The sequence below is a fragment of the Amblyraja radiata genome, chromosome 11 (genome assembly GCF_010909765.2).
Source record: "Amblyraja radiata isolate CabotCenter1 chromosome 11, sAmbRad1.1.pri, whole genome shotgun sequence".
Classification (NCBI taxonomy): Eukaryota; Metazoa; Chordata; class Chondrichthyes; order Rajiformes; family Rajidae; genus Amblyraja; species Amblyraja radiata.
Window position 1 is genome coordinate 38,570,694 of NC_045966.1, and position 19,086 is coordinate 38,589,779.

The window sequence follows — 19,086 nt, forward strand, 5'->3', positions numbered from 1 at the left end:
GTGATCCTCACTACTGTCACACGTAGTTTGGGAATTGGGAAAGTACAGAGGCCCAGGTGGACTGAGCATCCTGACCGTGTCCAGCATAGGGGGTGGCGGCGGGGCCCACTGTCGGAGAGTCCTGGCAGATGGACCAAGTAAGAATAAATCCCAATCTTCCCACAGCTCAGGAGAGGCCGGGACTTCTGGACAATCTCACCGACCTCTCCATCAACGTCAGTGCCTCCATGGAGATGAGGTGTCGGGTCACCGGTTCTCCACTCCCCTCCGTCGCTTGGTTCAAGGATGACAAGAGACTCCACCAGATCTCAGGTAGCTCCTGTCTCCTCCTATCACCCACTCTCTCCCCCCCCATCACCCACTCTCCCTCCTCCCCCCTCCCCCACGTCACCCACCCTCCCCCTGTCACCCACTCTCCCCCCCCCCCGTCATCCACTCTCCCCACTATCACCCACTCTCCTCCCATCACCCACTCTCCCCCCATCACCCACTCTCCCCCCTCCCCCCCATCACCCACTCTCCCCCCATCACCCACTCTCCCCCCATCACCCACTCTCCCCCCGTCACCCACTCTCCCCCCCCCCCACCACCACCCCTCCCCCCACCACCCACCCTCCCCCCCTCCCCCCCATCACCCACTCTCCCACGGCACCCACGCTCCCCCACCACCCACTCTCCCCAACCACTCGCCCCACTATCACCCACTCTCCCCCCACAACCCACTCTCACCCCCTCAGTCACCCACTCTCCCCCCGTCACCCACTCGCCCCCCATCACCCCCTCTCACCCCCATCACCCACTCTCGCCCCCTCCCCCACTCTCCCCCCCCACCACCCACTCTCCCCCCACACTCCACTACTCTCCTCCCCCCACCACCACGCTCCCCATTCACCACTCTCCCCCGTCACCCTCTCCCCCCGTCACCCACTCTCCCCTTCACCCACTCCCCCCCCCCTTCACCCACTACTCCCCCCCGTCACCCTCTCCCCCCCCGTCACCCACTCTCCCCCCCCACCCACTCTCCTCCCCCACCCACTCTCCCCCCATCACCCACACTCCCCCCCCACCCACTCTCTCCGTCACCCACTCTCTCCGTCACCCACTCTCCCCCCCCCCCACCCACTCTCTCCGTCACCCACTCTCCCCGTCACTGTCTCTCCCCGTCACCCACTCTCCCCCCCCCCCGTCACCGAACTCTCTCCCCGTCACTGTCTCTCCCCGTCACCATCTAAACACCGTATGCTTGACTGTAGGGGTGGTCTTCAGCGAGCTGAATCAGACTCTGACGGTGCAGCGGGTACAGATAGAGGATGCGGGGGTGTACCGCTGCATTGCATGCAACTCCAAGGGCTGCATCAACTCCAGCGCCGTCGTCACTGTGGAAGGTACGTCTTTGCCGCTTGTTCACAAGTTCGCAACGTAGGAGTAGAATTAGGCCATTCGGCCCATCGAGTCCACTCCGCCATTTAATCGTGGCCGAATTCCGCCTCCTAATCCCATTTTCCTGCCTTCTCCCCATAACCATTGACACCCGTTCTAATCAAGAATTTGTCTATCTCTGCCTTAAAAATATCCACTGGCGGCCTCCACAGCCCTCTGTGGCAATTAGTTCCACAGATTAACTACCCTCCGGCTGAAGAAGTTCCTCCTCACCTCCTTTCTAAAAGAGCGCCCTTTAATTCTGAGGCTATGACATCTGGTCCTAGACTCTCCCACCTGTGGAAACATCCTCTCCACATCCACTATATCAATGCCTTTCATTATTCTGTAAGTTTCAATGAGGGCCCCCCTCAACCTTCTAAACTCCAGCGAGTACAGGCCCAGTACTGTCAAACGCTCATCATATGTTCACCTACTCATTCCTGGAATCATTTTTGTAAACCCCCTCTGGATCCCCTCAGGGGAGCCAGCACATCCTTCCTCAGATATGGAGCCCAAATTTGCTCACAGTACTCCAAATGCGGCTTGACCAACGCTTTATAGCCTCAGCATTACATCTCAATTCCATCACACCACCAGTCGGAGAGGGTAGCGGAGGGGAGGAAGCACATCAGTAGCAAAGATACACACAAAATGCTGGAGTTACTCAGCGGGTCAGGCAGCATCTCTGGAGAAAAGGAATAGGTGACGTTTCAGGTCATGACCGAGAGTCGGGGAGAGGGAAACTAGAGATACTCCAGCGATGCTGACTGACCCGCTGAGTTACTCCAACATTTTGTGTCTATCTTCGGTGTAAACCAGCATCTGCAGTTTCTTCCTACACACCAGTAGCAAAGCTCAGTATCATCCAACAAGAACCCAGTAAAGTTGCTGCCTCACAGCGCCAGTGACCTGGGTTCAATCCTGACCTCGGGTGCTGTCCGTTCGTGGGGTTTGCAGGTTCTCCCTGTGGCCGCATGGGTTTCCTCCGGGTGATCTGGTTTCCTCCCACATCCCAAAGGCGTTCAAGTTTGACGGTAAATTGCCTCTTGTGTGTCGGGAGTGGATGAGAAAGTGGGAAAACATGTAACAAAACATGTAGTGAGAAAGGGTGATCGATGGTTGGTGTGGACTCGGTGGGCTGAAGGGCCTGTTTCCATGCTGTGTATTTCAATCAATAACTCAGGAAAGTGCACAGATCCCAACACCCCTCCTCTCCCCGCTCCATCGTTGGTCAATACTTTGGTCAATGCTCAGTGGTGCTTTATTGCCATGTGTACAAATGCACAGTGAAATTATTTTCTAACATACAGTCCAGTAGAGTGTTGCACATCCCCGATTAGCAAGTGTACAGGAATAGTCCACTGGTCCCGCATGCAAGGGGCGCTAGGTTATGGCGGCAGTTTCAAGGTCCAGTGCGTTCCCTACTTGTTATGAGCGGTGCCCGATCCAGGCGAGTCCCAGCCGTCGCCTTCCTTGGACGTTCGGGTCGACCAGTGAACTGACGTCTCACTCCTCGTCCGTTCCTCTGTTCCCGGGGAGGCCTCCCGCAGACGACTTTGAGGGCAGACCCTGGTTCACTCTCCTACCGGCCTTGCGCCTTCAATGGTTCAACAGTGCGTTATTCGTCACATATGCAACTGCACGGTGAAATTCTCGTTGCTTAAATTACTTATGCAGGCGCCACCATTTTTGGCGGCAATTAAAAGTCTAAAAGTCCAGTCGGCCCGCGCGCTCAATGTACTGGAGCAGTTCCTTCGAAACGACGTCCCTCTCCTCTCCTGGCCATTTTGTGTCCCAGGGGTGCCTCCTGCTGCCCACCTTGAAGGTGCTGGAGGCTTAACCACAGTGCACCCTTGTACCGGACTTGCTCCTCGTGTCTGATGTCTCCAATTCCCTCCCGGTCCCACCGACCGACGAGCCTTCGGGCAGGTTCCCAGTGCTGCTGACTGAGCGATCTGGTGGGCACCGCGGCATTTGCTGCCCACTCCTCACCCCGCCACACTTTCAACAGGAGCTGACGACAAATCGAACATCGAAGTGGTGATCCTGGTGGGGACGGGCGTGATTGCCATCTTCTTCTGGATTCTCCTCATCCTCATCTTCTGTAACGTCAAGCGAGTGAGATTCCTGGGGGTAAGTGTCACAGAAACCTCCTTTCCTCAATTTGATCCAATTTAAATGAAAGTCCAGACTGCTAAACTTTAGCACCGGTAAATTGGTTTATTATTGTCACCTGTACCAAGATACAGTGGATACCTCTGTTTGCGAGTGACCCAATTAGATCTTTGGTTTAAGGTGGGCAGGGCGCAGTTGTGAAGCCCTTGATCTCAGGGATGATGTGGTTAACGTACGAGGAGCGTTTGACGGCTCTGGACCTGTACTTGCTAGAGTTTAGAAGAATGAAACATACTGAATAATGAAAGGCCTGGATAGAGAGGATGTTTCCTCTAGTGGGAGAGTCTAGGACCAGAGGGCAAAGCCTCGTAATGAAAGGACGTACCTATTGAAATGAGGAGGAATTTCTTCAGGCAGAGAGTGGTGAATCTTTGGAATTCATTGCCACAGATGGCTGGAGAGGCCAAGTCATGGAGTATTTTTAAAGCAGAGATTGGTAGTTTCTTGATTAGTATGGGTGTCGGGGTTATGGGGAGAAGGCAGGAGAATGGGGTTCTTCTTCTTCTTGCGTATGTCTAGCACAGCCTAAAGTTGTAGGACAACTTGTTCTATTTGATCTTATTTGATTGTGCACGCCAGGTTGATTGCATTCGTCGAAACAGGGCGGATAACGTGAAGGTTGCAATCTACCACCCCAGAATGAGGTTGAGAGGGAAAGATAGATCGGCCATGATTGAATGGCAGAATAGACTCAATAGGCTGTATGGTCTAATTGTGCTCCTATGACTTATGAAGAGATACTCCCAGAAGGGGTGACACAGTGGCTCAGCGGTAGAGTTGCTGCCTTACAGCGCTTGCAGCGCCAGAGACCCGGGTTCGACCGCGGCTATGGATGCTGTCCGTACGGAGTTTGTACGTTCTCCCCGTGATCGCGTAGGATTCCTCCGAGATCTTTGGCTTCCTCCCACACTCCAAAGATGTATAGGTTGGTAGGTTAATTGGCTTGGGTTTGTATACTGGTAGAAGTATAAATTGTCGCTAGTGTGTGTAGGCGTGTGTTGGTATACGGGGATCGCTGGTCGGCATGGACTTGGTGGGCCGAAGGGCCTGTTTCCGCACTGTATCTCTAAACAAAAGAGAGCTTTCTCTTGCCACATCTTGCCAACATCCCTTGGGATCTTAACGTTTTAATCAAGTGCTCTCTCACTCTACAGACAAAAGGGTATAGATGCTGGAATCTTGAGCAAAAAAACTCCAAAGTTTCTTATGGTGGAAGACTGCTCCTATGTCTTATGATCAAGACCTTCATGGCAAAGACCATGAAGACCACATGGTAGTGCTACTGCCTCACAGCACCAGAGACCGGGGTTCGATCCTGACTACGGGTGCTGTCTGTATGGAGTTTGTGCGTGACCTGTGTGGGTTCTCTCCAGGTGCTCTGGTTTCTTCCCACACTCCAAAGATGTGCAGGATTGTAGTCGAATTGGCTTCAGTAAAATTGAAAATTGTCCCTCGTGTGTAGGATAGTGTTGGTGTACGGGGTGATCACTGGTCGGTGCGCACTCGGTGGTCCAAAGGGCCTGTTCCCGCTCCGTATTTCCAAACTAAACTGAACCATCAAACCGGCTTGTGCAGTTTGACACCCGAGTCCAACAATGCTCTCTGTTCCAGACCAGCCCAGCTGATATCAAAACCGGATACCTGTCCATAATCGTGGACCCAGATGAAATCCCTTTGGACGAGCAGAGTGAATACCTACCCTACGATTCCACCAAGTGGGAGTTTCCTCGGGCCAGGCTGCGACTGGGTGAGTTTCCATCCCATCCCATCCCTCTCGTTGACGGCACATTTGCCCAGCCGACGGTTCAGAGGCTCACTCACACCCGGATGCTGTGTGTTCTCCTCAGGAAAGATCCTGGGTCACGGCGCCTTCGGGAAGGTGGTGGAAGCCTCGGCATTCGGGATCGACAAGAGCAGCAGCTGCAGGACTGTAGCAGTGAAGATGTTGAAAAGTGAGTGAGTGACCACTGTGACCCAAGCCTCATTGCTGGGCCAGAATTCATGATTCATACCTCAACATCATGGTGGAAGGGAGTCAGACGTTTAGTTTAGGGAGGAATTGCAGATGCTGGTTTAAACCAAAGACAGACACAAAAAAGCTAGAGTAACTCAGCGGGTCTGACAGCAACTGTGGAGAAAAGGAATAGGTGACGTTTCGAATAGGTTGAGACCTGAAGAAGGATCTGTCTTTTGTGTCTGTCAGACGTTTCGTTTATTTCGTTTAATTTAATTTAGTTAAGTTTAGAGATACAGTGCAGAAACAGGTAGAAATGTGAAAACCCACACCTCCAGATTCAGGGACAGTTTCTTACCAGCTATTATCAGGCAACTGCACCATCCCACCAACTAGAGACCATCCTATCACCATCTACCTCATTGGAGATTCATCTTAGATCAGATTTTACTGGCTTTGTCTTGCACTAAACATTATTCACGATATTCAACTTTATCATGTATGTGTACACCGTGGATGGCTCGATTGTAATCATGTGTTTCAGTCGACTGTATAGCACGCAACAAAAGCTGTTCACTGTACCTCATACATGTGACAATATACTAAACTCAAACCGAGTCCGGGCTGACCAGCAATCATCCCTGCACACATACACCGACACACTATTGACAACTTTACAATTTATAGAAGCCTTTGGAGTGTGGGAAGAAACCAAAGTACCCTGAGAAAGCCCACGTGGTCACGGGGAGAATGTACAAAGTCTGTACAGACAGCACCCTAAGTCAGAATCGAACCTGGGTCTCTGGCGTTGTAAGGCAGCATCTCTACCGCATGGTTACCTGTTACCTGTGCATTTTGATGATGGTGCTTTCAAGGACCAGGAGCACTGTAACACTGATTTAAAACATTGTGGCGGCACAGTGGCACAGCGGTAGTGTTGCTGCCTCGCAGTGCCAGAGACCCGGGTTCGATCCTGACTATGGGTGCTGTCTGTACGGAGTTTGTACTCTCTCCCTGTGACCGTGTGGGCTTTCTCTGAGTTTGAGGAATAGATCGGGTAGACGGACAAAGTCTCTCGCCCAGAGTAGGGGAATCGAGACACAGAGGACATAGGTTTAAGATGAGGGGGGTAAAGTATAACAGGAATCGAGCTGCCGGAGGAGGTAGTTGAGGCAGATACTATCATATTGTTTAAGGAACATTTAGACAGGTATATGGATAGAATAGGTTTAGAGGGATATGGGCCAAACGTAGGCAAGTAGGACTAGTGTAGATGGGACATGTTGGTCAGCATGGGCGTGTTTGGCTGAAGGGCCTGTTTCCGTGCTGCATGACTCTATAACTCCATAACTGTAAGCTCTGCTTGCGTCTACACTCCAAAGATGTACAGGTTTAGCAAGTTAATTGGCTTCTGTAAAATTGTAAATTGTTCCTAGTGTGTAGGATAGTGCGAGTGTACGGAGTAATTGATGGTCAGCGTGGTCTCGGAGGGCCGAAGGGCCTGTTTCCATGTTGTATCTCTAAAGTAAAATCTGAACGACATTTGGACAGGTACATAGTTGAGTTTAACTTTAGTTTAGTTTATTGTCACGTGTATTGGGATACATGGAAAAGCTTTTTGATGCGTGCTATCCAGTCAGCGGTAAGACTACACATGATTATAATCAAATCGTCCTCAGTATACAGATATAGGATAAAGGTCAACAAGGATACACCATTTAGTGCAAAATAAAATCCAATAAAGTTCGATTGAAGATAGTTCGAAGGTCTGCAATGAGGGAGATATGGAGGTCAGAACTGCTCTATAGCTGGTGATAGGATGATTCAGTTGCCTGATAACTGCTGGGAAGAAACTGTCCCTGAATCCGGAGGTGTGCATTTTCACACTTCTATACTTCTTGCGTGATGGGAGAGGTAAGAAGAGGAAGTGACCGGGGGTGAGACTGGTCCTTGATTATGCTGGTGGCCTTGCCGTCAATGGAAGGGAAGGTTTGTGAGATGGTCTGGGCTGTGTCCACAACTCCCTGCAATTTCTAGTGGTCTTTGATGGAGCTGTTCCCAAACCATGCCGTGATGCATCCGGATAAAATGCATTCTACGGCGCATCTGTAGAAGTTGATGAGGGTTGTTGGGGATGTGCCGAAGGTTTACAGGGATGTGGGCCAAACGTGGACAGATGGGACTAGTGTAGATGAGGTGTGTCAGTCAGTGTGGGCGAGTTGTTCCAAAGGGCCTGTTTCTATGATCTATGACAATGACTGATACAGCATGAATTCCCTTGTTTAGATGGAGCCACAGCCAACGAACACAAGGCACTGATGTCTGAACTCAAGATTCTCATTCACATCGGGAACCATCTCAATGTCGTTAACCTCCTGGGGGCCTGCACCAAAGCAAATGGTAAGTAGGGCGGAAAGGTGGCACAGCGGTAGAGTTGCTGCCTTGCAGCACCAGAGATCAGGGTCCGATCTTGACTATGGGTTGCTGTCTGTACGGAGTTTGTACGTTCTCCCCTTGACCACGTGGGTTTTCTCCTGGGTGCTCCGGTTTCCTCTCACACTCCAAAGACGTACAAGTTTGTTGGTTAATTGGCTTTGAAAAGAAACATTGTCAATTGGCTTGAGTGTAGGATAGTGATGGTGTACGGAGATTGCTGGTCGGTGCAGACTCGGTGAGCCTGTGCCTGTTTCCGCGCTGTATCTCTGAACTAAACCGTTTTGCCAGCAGAGTGGTGCAGCTGGTAGAGCTGCTGTCTCATAGCCTCCTCTTGCGATGGGCCTGGTTCTGGCCGTTTTTCACTCCCTGCTCCCCCACAGGTCCGCTGATGGTGATCGTGGAGTATTGTAGATACGGAAACCTCTCCAACTACCTGAGGAACAAGCGGGAAGATTTCATCCCCTGCAGGGTAAGGTTTGCCTCTCTGCCCGGACTCTTCATGGTCCTTGTCCTTGCTCAGACATTGAATCAGCTCAGCTTTGTAAAATGGCCCAGCCTCTCCACAAAATCCCCAACCTCGGATCCTGGAACCATAGAGGAAAGCTCAACATATGTATCCTCTCTTTACACTTCCCAATTCCCTTGGGTGGCACAGCGGTAGAGTTGCTGCCTTACAGCATCAGTGACCTGGGCTCAATCCTGATTACGGGTGCTATCTGTACGGAGTTAGTATGTTCTCCCTGCGACCTCGTGGGTTTCCTCCGGGTTCTCCGGTTTCCACCTACATCCAAAGACGTATAGGTTTGTAGGCTACTGGGCTTGGTAAAATTGTAAACTGTCCCTAGTGTGTGTAGGATAGTGTTAGTGCACGGGGTGATTGTTCGTCGGCACGAACTCGATGGGCCGAAGGGCCTGATTCCAATGGGACACCCTTCTCTTTACGAAAAGTATAGATAGCCTTCAGCCCACAATGTCCGTGCCCAACATGATGTCGTTAAACTGATCTCTGCATGCACATAATCCAGATCTCTCCATTCCCTGCATTGCCTAAGAAAAGCCTCTTAAGCACCACTATCGTATCTTCCCACAGATCACCCCTGGCAGCGTGTTCCAGGCCCACACCACTCTCTGTGTAAATGAACTTGCCCTGCACATCTCCATTAAATAGCAATGTTACAAAATTTTGAGATTTAAAAAATCAAGTCTACAATTTATCCCATCAGATAAAGCATAAAAAGAAGTTTAATTTGACACCTAATTCACTTTCATATCTTAAGTATTAAAAAAGTTATGGCCATTTTCATAATCGGAAAATTAGCATCTTGTTCCCTATTGCTTTTCCATTGACAACACAAAAGCTGTGATCAAGGACAGTCAAAAGCCCATAACTTTCTTAACAATTAAGAGAACTGAATGAAATTTTCAGTTATTATAGATTGAAGCATTCTAAAACAAATATGAAACAATCTTACTTGGATGACCTGAAATTAAAGCATATAATTAGTTAGTTACCCAATTGTAGCTAATTACAAAATTCAATTACTAGATCTTAACATCTATCTATTTCTTAAGAAAAGGTTAACATTTTTAAAAAGGCTAAGTGTCCAAATAACATTCACGCAAGAATTCACAATATAACATGATTTTTAAATCTCATTGTCATGAATTTATAGGCCAAATGGAAGGAATTTAGTGTTTAATTCCTGTAAATTAATGGGCATTTAAATCATCTTGCGAGTGGGATTTTGTGGAACGCGCTGGTTTGGAACGTTGCGGTTGCAGTGAATTTAAACCCCATATTGGCAGGAAAAATACTGCCGGTTCGTATATTTACATAATTACATTTTCGCAACGTGAAATTTTGATTAAAGGCATCCTAAGAAGCAAGTTTATATGAAAAAATAAACGGCATACCTTGCCTTGTCCCCTACGTGAGATTCGTCCCGTTGTCGGCGTTGACGGCATTTGAAGTTGATTTTAATTTTATTCCAACAATTAAATTATCCAGCGGTAATTTTAATAAACTTAATAAAACGGCAGTTGAAGCGATTTTTCTTTAGCAACTGCCTGACAGAGATCGATTTGAATAGGCTGCAGAAAAATTGCATTTTAAACCCGCCCCCCTCTCAAAGGACCAAAGTCGCGCACACGGGCAGTGGCAGAACTGCAGCGCCGCTGAAGGTAAGTTTTGTAACATACCTAAATTAAACTTTTCCCTCTGACCTTGACATTTCCTGGAGAAAAAAGGTTCTGACCATCTACCCTATCTATGTGTCTCATAATTTAATAAACTTCTATCAGGTCTCCCCTCAACTTCCAAAGCTCCAGAGAAAACAATCCAAGTTTGTCCAACCTCTCCCAGTAGCCGATACCCCCCAATCCAGGCATAGTTCCGGTAAACCTCCTCTGCACCCTCTCCAAAGCTTCCACATCCTTTCTGTAATGGGGCGACCAGAGCTGCGCACTAATACTCCAAATGTAGCCTGATTAAAGTTTGATACATCTGCATTGTGATGGAGTTGGACCATAGGATCGCATCGTACAGCAGAGCTAATATTGCCATTGTTAACTCTTCAAAAACATTCTTCAATCAGCCTCCTCTCCAGAATTTCCCTCGCCACTCTGTACACTTTCCCTTCAGAAATCTCTCAAATTCTCTTTGCAAGGTTCCTGTTGGCTACATTACTACGCCACATATCATGGCAAACACTGCGTAAATATTCCTCCGCTCTGTGACCCTCTCGTCCTTCCTGCCATCAAAGGCAGCTTCTCCTCTCTGTCTCCCTCAGCGGCCTTCGTTATTATTCATCTCGATGTAAATGAAGCAGCACAAGGCTTGGCTCGTTAGATTGGCTCATTTCCTTGTCTATGTTTTCCTGGGGGGGGCTTGGCCTTTGATGGTGAACTGGTAACTCTATCCCCCTCAGTCGGTGGACTCCTGCCAAGAATGAAATGTTTTCAGACGATCTGGTGGTCCAAAGTGCACTGAACAACACAGCCAACTGCCTCCAGCACCCCCTGCACTAATCCAGGGTGACCCCTTCCCCAGAACCAACTCAAAGGATCAAAACAAACCATGAACATTTCCATCACCCGCTATTGCAATCTCAGGACATTCTGAGAGCTTCACAGCTGAGCAAATACGTCCAAACCTGGCCAGGTATTGAAAGGGAAGCACGTTGAGTAGCCCTGATGCAATGGCCGGAGAGCTGGCTGTGTCTGAAGCTTGTAGAACACAGCACGGTACAGCACAATGGGCCCTTCGGCTCACAATGTTTGGACCGAATATGATGTCATTTCAAATTGATCTCATCTGCCTGTTCATGACCCATGTCCCTCTACTCCCTGCACTTCCATGTGTCACAGAGTTATACAGCATGGAAACAGGTCCATCGCCCCAACTTGCCCACACCAACCAACATGTCCCATCTGCACTAGCCCTACCAGCCTGCATTTGGCCCCCTCGAAACCTATCCTATCCATGTACCTGTCTAAATGTTTCTTAAATGTTACAATAGTCTCTGCCTCAACTACCTCCTCTGGCAGCTCATTCCATGTGCACACCATTTAGCCCTCGGGTTCCTATTAATCTTTCCCCTCCCTCACCTTAAACCTATGTGTTGTGGTTTTTGATGCCTGTGCCCATCTAAAAGCCTCTTAGACCACCACCGTTGTATCTGCTTCCACCGCCAACCTGGCAATGCACTCTAAACCCCACCACTCTCTATGTAAATAACCATGGCCTGCTCATCTCCATTAATCTTTGCCCCTCTCACCTTATAGCTATGCTCTCTAGTGTTGGACATTTACTCCCTGGGGGGGAAAAGGTTCTGACTGTCCACCACAAATATTGGGTGATAGGGAGCAGAATCATGTGGGGAATAGACAGGGTGAATCCACAGAGTCTTTTACCCAGGGCAGGGGAATCAAGAATCAGAATAGATTTAAGGTGAGAGGGAAAAGATTAAATGGGAACCTGAGGGGCAGAGTGGTGGGTATGTGGAACGAGCTGCCAGAGGAGGTAGTTGAGGCAGGTACTATAACAACAGACATTTGGACAGATACATGGATAGGAAAGGTTTAGAGGGATCTCCTCTCCAGGGCTGTGGCGATGATTGGTTTATGTGTGGCAGGAGCGGGTGCCGATGGTGAGGAGCCAGATGATCTCCATGGTGGAGGTGGTGAAGGGTCTGGAGAACCGGGGCCAGGTCGGTTCCGGCGAAAGCCCGGTCTGCATTCGAACGGCCATGGAGAAGATGCTGAGTCACACCAGGGACCTGGTGGAAGGTGAGAGACAACAAAAACAGGGACACAAAGTCAAGTCGGTTGTCAAACATCTAAGTGCAGATGTAGGAACAAGGAACTGCAGATGCTGGATTACACAAAAGGACACGAAGTACCGGAGTAACTCAGCGGGTCAGGCAGCATCTCTGGAGAACGTGGATAGGCGACGTTTCGGGTTAGGCCCTTCTTGCACGAATCTGAGGAAGGGACTTGACCCGAAACCTCTCCTATCTATGTTCTCCAGAGATGCTGCCTGACCCGCTGAGTTACTCCAGCACTTTGTTTAACCCAGCGTAAACAGCTGGTTAGAAAACTGGAAGCTGAGGGGTGCAGAGTGTGTGAGGGCAGGTGAAGGGGGTGGGGGAAGGGTAGATGGAGGGGGAGGGGAAGTGGAGGAAGGATAGATGGGGCAGGCGAGGTGGAGGGGGTGGGGGATGGGTAGTTGGAGGGGGAGGGGAGGTGGAGGAAGGGTAGATGGGGGAGGGGAGGTGGAGGGGATGGGGAAGGGTAGATGGAGGGGAGGTGGAGGAAGGGTAGATGGGGAGGGGAGGTGGAGGGACGGGGGAAGGGTAGATGGAGAGGATGGGGAGGTGGAGGAAGGGTAGATGGAGGTGGAGGGGGTGGGGGAAGGGTAGATGGAGGGGATGGGGAGGTGGAGGAAGGGTAGATGGAGTGGGTGGGGGAAGGGCAGTGTGAGGCTGAAAGAGGTCACTCTGATGGAGCAGTCCGGGCTGTGGGGTTGACTGATGGGGAGGGAGATAAGGTAGATGTGGCGGATGGGAAGTTGGAGGTGATGTTAAGTTGGGGGGGGTTCATGGGTTTGGGGTGAATGGGAGTTGATTGGGGTTGCAGAGATGGGGAGGTGTCGTATGGGGTAATAGGGAGGGATAATAACCAGTAAGTAGGGACGTGGATTGTGGCAACAGGGAAGTGTTTTTACACTTCTGAACCTCTTGCCTGATGGGAGATGGAAGTGCCTGGGGTGAAATTGGTCCTTGATAATGTTGGTGGCCTTACCAAGGCAGCATGAAGTATAGATGGAGTCAATGGAAGGGAGGTTGGTTTGCTTTAAGGTCTGGGCTACATCCACAACTCTCTGCAATTTCTTGTGGTTTTAGATGGAGCTGTTCCCAAACCACTGTTCCTTCCAACAGTGGATGACCTGTGGCAGTGTCCCCTCACGCTGGTCGACCTCATCTGTTACAGCTTCCAAGTGGCCCGTGGAATGGAGTTCCTGGCATCGAGGAAGGTGAGACCTCGGGCAGGGTGGGGGCGGACTGGGGTGGCGGGAGATAGCTCGGAAGAGGCAGTGTAGCTGTTGACATTATTGTCAAGTCATCGAGTCATACAGCACGGAAACAGGCCCTTCGGCTCAACTTGTCACTGCCAACCAGTATGCCCCATCTGTGCTCGTCACATTTATCTGCGTTTGGCCCATAGCCTTATATAGACTTTAGAGATACAGCACAGAAACAGGCCCTAAGTCCGCAACGATAAGTGGTCACCCCTGAACGCTAGCACTATCCAACACACTAGGGACAATTTATATTTTTTACCAAACAACCAATGACCTGTGGGCATGTCATTGGAGTGTGGGAGGAAAATGGAGCATCCATAGAAAACACACGCGGTCATGGTGAGAAAGTACAAACTGAACACAGACAACACCCATAGTCAGGATCGAATACGGGTCTTTGGCGCTGAAAAGCCCCTGTCCCACTTTCCCGAGTTACTCACGAATTCTCCCGAGTTTTCCCCTGGATTCAAACTCGGAGAATGTCTGTAGCGAGTCCGTAGCAGGCCGTAGATATTTTGTAGTGGCTCGTAATGCCAGCCGTAGGTACTCGGGGCATCAGGTAAGTCGGGACGTTTTTTCAGCATGTTGAAAAAAGTCCTCGAGTAAAAAAAATAGCCCCGAGTACCTACGGCTGGCATCTCCGAGTTTAAGTCAAAGGGAAAACGGGATAATTCGTGAGTAACTCTGGAAAGTGGGACAGGGCCTTAAGGCAGCAGCTCTACCGCTGCACTACTGTGCCAACCTCTAACGCCTTCCGATCCACGTACCTGTCAAAATGTACTTTAAATGTTGTTATAGTACCTGCCTCAACTACATCCTCTGGCAGCTCGTTCCATACACCCACCACCTTATTGTGTGAAAAAGTTCCACCTCAGATTCCTATTAAATCTTTCTCCTGTCACCTTAAACCTATGTCCCCTGGTTCTTGATTCCTACACTCTGGGTAAAACAGAGCATTCACCCTATTTATTCCCCTCGTGATTTTATACGCCTCTTATACGCCTTATCCTGAACTCCAGGGAATATAATCCTAGTTTACCCAACCCCTCCCTATAGCTCAGGCCCTCAAATCTTTCGTAAATCTTCTTCCAGTTTATGGCGTAGCTGGAAGAGCTACTGCCTCACAGCGCCAGAAACCCAGGTTTGATCTTGATCCTGGGTGCTGTCCATTTGGAGTTTGCATGTTCTCCCCGTGACCGCATGGGTTTCCTCCGGGTGATCCGGTTTCCTCCCCCATCCCAAAGAAGTGCGGGTTTCTAGGTTAATTGGCCCCCTGTAAATTGCCCCTAGTGTGTAGGGAGTGGATGAGAAAGTGGGATAACATAGAACTAGTGTGAACGGGTGAACGATGGTCAGCGTGGACTCGGTGGGCCGAAGGGCCTCATTCCCTGCTGTCTAAACTAAACTAAAGCACCAGTCAGGAATTAAATTTCTCTAAACTAAAAAATAAATAAAACTAAACAGCAGGGAGGATTTTCTTCCCTGAATCTAGTGGTTTGCACTTTCAAGCTATTGCATCTTCTGCCTGTAGTATAGATGGAGTGGATGGTGGGGAGTCTGGTCTGATGGAAAAGGGGCAGCACAGTGGTATGGCGGTAGAATTGCGGTCTTACAGTGTCAGAAACCCGGATTTGATTTTGACTACGAGTGCTTGTTCCTAATATGTAGGATAGTGCTAGTATACGGGTGATCGCTGGTCAGCGCAGACTCGGTGGGCTGAAGGGCCTGTTTCTGCCCTGTATCCCTAAAATCTAAAGGTGCTATCTATGGTGTTTGTGTTGAAGTTGGTAAGAGTTGTTGGAGACATGCCGAAATTCTGAGGAAGTAGAGGCGTAGGTTTGCTTTCCTGACCATGGCGTCAATGTGGTTGGCCCTGGACAAAGTGTTGGGGATATTTATGCCTGGGATCCTGCCAGTCGTCCAGCTCTGTGAACGAGCAGTGGCAACGACTGCAATAGGGAACCGAATACGCTTCTGGGACAGAAGTATAGAAGAGATTAGAATCAAGAAATGCCAATGCTGGTCAATACACAAAAGGACCCAAAATGCTGGAGTAACACAGCGGGTCAGGCGGCATCTCTGGAGATCATGGATAGGTGACGTTCCTGGTCGGGACCCTTTTTCAGACTGAAATGCACCTGCCCATGTTCTCCAGTGATGCTGCCTGACCCGCTGAGTTACTCCAGCACTCTGTGTCCTTTTGGGACAGTGGTATGGAACGGCACAGTGATAGAGGTGCTGCCTTACAGCACCAGAGACCCAGGGTTTGATCCTGACTACAAGTGTTGTCTGTACAGAGTTTGTATGTTCTCGCTGTGATCTCGTGGGTTTTCTCCAGGTTTCCAGGTTTCCTACCACATTCAAAAGACGCACAGATTTGTAGGTTCATTGGCTTTGGTCAAAATTGTCCCTTGAGTGCAGGATATTGCGAGATTACAGGGTGATCGCTGGTCGACGCGGACTCGGTGGGCTGAAGGGCCTGTTTCCACTGTACCTCAAGTCTAAAGCGTGTCAGGAGAAATGGCTGGGATCAATCTTTCCAAGAGACGGCACGAGCTCGATGGGCTGATTGGCCTCCTCCAGCTTTGCAGAATGATTTAATGAAGTTGGGGCAATGCTCAGTGACACAGAGGATTCACCGGCACTGGGAAAGATTGAGGCAGTGTTCCTGAAACAGGAAGGGGATGTTAAATGTGTTTCCCCCTGCCACTGAAACTACACTTCAAAAAGTAGCTCACTGGCTGTAAAGTGCTTTGGGATGTCCTGAGGAGCGAGAGATAATCCTTCGTCCAAGCTCTCCTTCCTTTTCTCTTCTTTCCTGTTTGTGCTGGGAGTGTTCCACGGGCTCTGTGTCCCTCTGCCTTTGTCCAGCCACGACTCCACACTGCTCCCTGCTGCTGCCTGCAGGGAACTGCAGAGGGGGTGCAGAATACACTGATTGCTGGAATAATTCATGCAGGATGTTCCCCTGACTCTCAGTCTGAAGAAGGGTCTCGACAGGTGTAGGTGGGTTGGTGGTGCGTGTGAGGGATGGTGGTATGGCGGTGGCTGGGTGTATGGTGTGTGGGCAATGTGCTGTGTGGCAGGGGATGTGGTGGCACGAGAGGTGGGGGTGTTTCCTGGTCAGGACGCCCCCCCCCCCCCCCCCCCCGGGATCGTGAGATGAGCCGGTGCCACGGACTGACCCGCACACGCGTGTGCAGTGTATCCACAGAGACCTGGCGGCCCGCAACATCCTCCTCTCTGACAACAACGTGGTGAAGATCTGTGACTTTGGGCTGGCGAGGGACATCTACAAGGATCCCGACTACGTGAGGAAGGGCAACGTGAGTGTTCACACACCGACTGACTGAGTCCGGCACAGAAACTCCCCTTTCGGCCCACCCCATCCATGCTGACTCCTTCCCCTATCTACACTACGCTGTTAGCCTCCCTGTCGATACATCCTCGGGTGACACATGACCCATCCCAGAGAACGATCGGAGGAAATTGCCTCCAACACTGGCTATTTTAATGTCCCCAAACCAACAAGGAGGCCTCCTGACAGACTCGCTCCCCACCCTTTGCCTAAGACTCAGAAGAGGGGGCTGAGGTGCATCTGGAACTTGAGGAGCAGCCCCTTCGAATACCAAAAAGTGGTAGCAACCACTCATTCTTGCCCTGAGATTGAAGGATGGGACATTGTGAAGGCAATTTCATCTGGATTTACTCTTAGAGTTGTAGAGTCATGTTTCTCAGGTCCTTCGGCCCAATTTGTCCTCGCTGACCAAGATACCCGATCTACACTAGTCCTGTTTGTCCCATATCCTGCAAAACTATCCTCTCCACGTACTTGTTCAAATGTTGTGATATTATCTACCTCAACTACCTCCTCTGCCAGCTCGTTCCATACACCCACTATCCTATGTGTGGAAAAAGTCACTCCTCAGGTTCCCACTAAATTCTTCCCCTCTCACAAATCTATTCCATCTGGTTCTTGATACGCCTATCCTGGGAAAAAAGACTCAAACACTCATGTGCCATTAAGCTGGAAAGGCTGCTGAGATTTACGAGGATGCTGCCAGGACTTGAGGGCCTGAGCTACAAGGAGTGGTTGGGCAGGCTAGCACTTTACCCGATCTATTCACCCTATCAATTCCCCTCATGATTTAATACATCTCTGTATGATTTCTCCTCAGCCTCCTGTGCTCCAAGGAATAAAATCCCAGCCTGCCCAACCTCTCCGTGCAGCTCAGGCCATTGAGCCCTGGCAACATCCTCACAAATCTTCTCTTTTAGTTTAGTTCAGTTTATTGACACGTGTACATAGGTACCGTGAAAAGCTTTTGTTGTGTGCTAACCAGTCAATACATGTTTACAATCAAGCCTTAGATAGACACAAGATGCTGGAGTAACTCAGCAGGACAGGCAGCATCTCTGGAGAGAAGGAATGGGTGACGTTTCAGACTTCATTTGAACAAGTTCTCCTCTCTCGGATTCAAGAGTCAAGAGAGTTTTATTGTCATGTGTCCCAGATAGGACAATGAAATTCTTGCTTGCTGCAGCACAACAGAATATGTAAACATAATACAGAACAGTAGATAAAAGTTCAGTATGTCTATATACCATAGACCATATATATACATAATAAATAAACAGATAAAGTGCAATAGGCTGCTATTGTTCAGAGTTTGTTTGATGGCATGTTTAATAGCCTGATGGCTGTGGGGAAGTAGCTGTTCCTGAACCTGGATGTTCCAGATTTCAGGCTCCTGTACCTTCTTCCCGACAGCAATGGAGAGATGAGTGTGTGGTCAGGATGATGTGGATCTTTGATGATGTTGGCAGCCTTTTTGAGGCAGCGACTTTTTGAGGCATTGAAGAAGTTCTCCTTCTCTCTCCAACTTGAGGAAGTCCTTTACAATCAAGCTGTCCGCAGTGTACAGATACAGGATAAAGGGAATACCATGAATCATGTTTACTGCAAGATAACGTCTAGTAAAGTCTGATCAAAGATAGTCCGAGGGTCTCCACTGAGGTAGATATTAGCTCGATTGCTCTCTAGTTGCTGGTAGTATGGTTCAGTTGGCTACATTCTCTCCAGTTTAATGACATTTGAGCGTTTGTTTCCTGTTGGAGGGGGTGTGCAGGATGGGTTGTAACACCCACTCTCCCTGTCGTTTTACAGGCTCGACTCCCACTCAAGTGGATGGCTCCGGAGAGCATCTTTGACAAAGTCTACACCACCCAGAGCGACGTTTGGTCCTTTGGAGTCCTGCTTTGGGAGATCTTCTCTCTAGGTGAGGACTCTTAGATTTAGATTTAGTTTTACAGATACAGCGCGGAAACAGGCCCACCGGGTCCATGCCGACCAGCGATCCCCGCACATTAACACTATCCTACACACACTAGGGACAATTTTTTACTAAGCAAATTAACCTACAAACCTGTACTCCTTTGGAGTGTGGGAGGAAACCTAAGATCTCAGAGAAAACCCACGCAGGTCATGGGGAGAACGTACAAACTCCGTACAGACAGC

General features: G+C 49.6%; 2 protein-coding genes across 8 annotated transcripts in view; both read left to right on the forward strand.

Annotated features, from left to right (window-relative positions):
* flt4 (fms related receptor tyrosine kinase 4) overlaps positions 1 to 19,086 on the forward strand; it is a 91,587-nt gene that overhangs the window by 62,410 nt on the left and 10,091 nt on the right. For 2 of the 3 annotated variants that reach the window (XM_033029709.1, XM_033029707.1), the window contains 11 exons: positions 166 to 312; positions 1,254 to 1,385; positions 3,434 to 3,555; positions 5,209 to 5,344; positions 5,445 to 5,549; positions 7,838 to 7,951; positions 8,368 to 8,456; positions 12,121 to 12,274; positions 13,390 to 13,520; positions 16,772 to 16,894; positions 18,736 to 18,847. In XM_033029709.1, the coding sequence (XP_032885600.1) occupies positions 166 to 312; positions 1,254 to 1,385; positions 3,434 to 3,555; positions 5,209 to 5,344; positions 5,445 to 5,549; positions 7,838 to 7,951; positions 8,368 to 8,456; positions 12,121 to 12,274; positions 13,390 to 13,520; positions 16,772 to 16,894; positions 18,736 to 18,847 (1,365 nt within the window). The remainder of the gene's footprint in view (positions 1 to 165; positions 313 to 1,253; positions 1,386 to 3,433; positions 3,556 to 5,208; positions 5,345 to 5,444; positions 5,550 to 7,837; positions 7,952 to 8,367; positions 8,457 to 12,120; positions 12,275 to 13,389; positions 13,521 to 16,771; positions 16,895 to 18,735; positions 18,848 to 19,086) is intronic. The other variant, XM_033029708.1, reaches the window with a different exon arrangement.
* Positions 17,439 to 19,086, forward strand: part of rnf130 (ring finger protein 130) — a 111,817-nt gene continuing 110,169 nt past the window's right edge. For all 5 annotated transcript variants that reach the window (XM_033029714.1, XM_033029713.1, XM_033029715.1 and 2 more), the window contains exon 1: positions 17,439 to 17,451. The gene's annotated coding sequence lies outside the window, so the exon portion shown is untranslated. The remainder of the gene's footprint in view (positions 17,452 to 19,086) is intronic.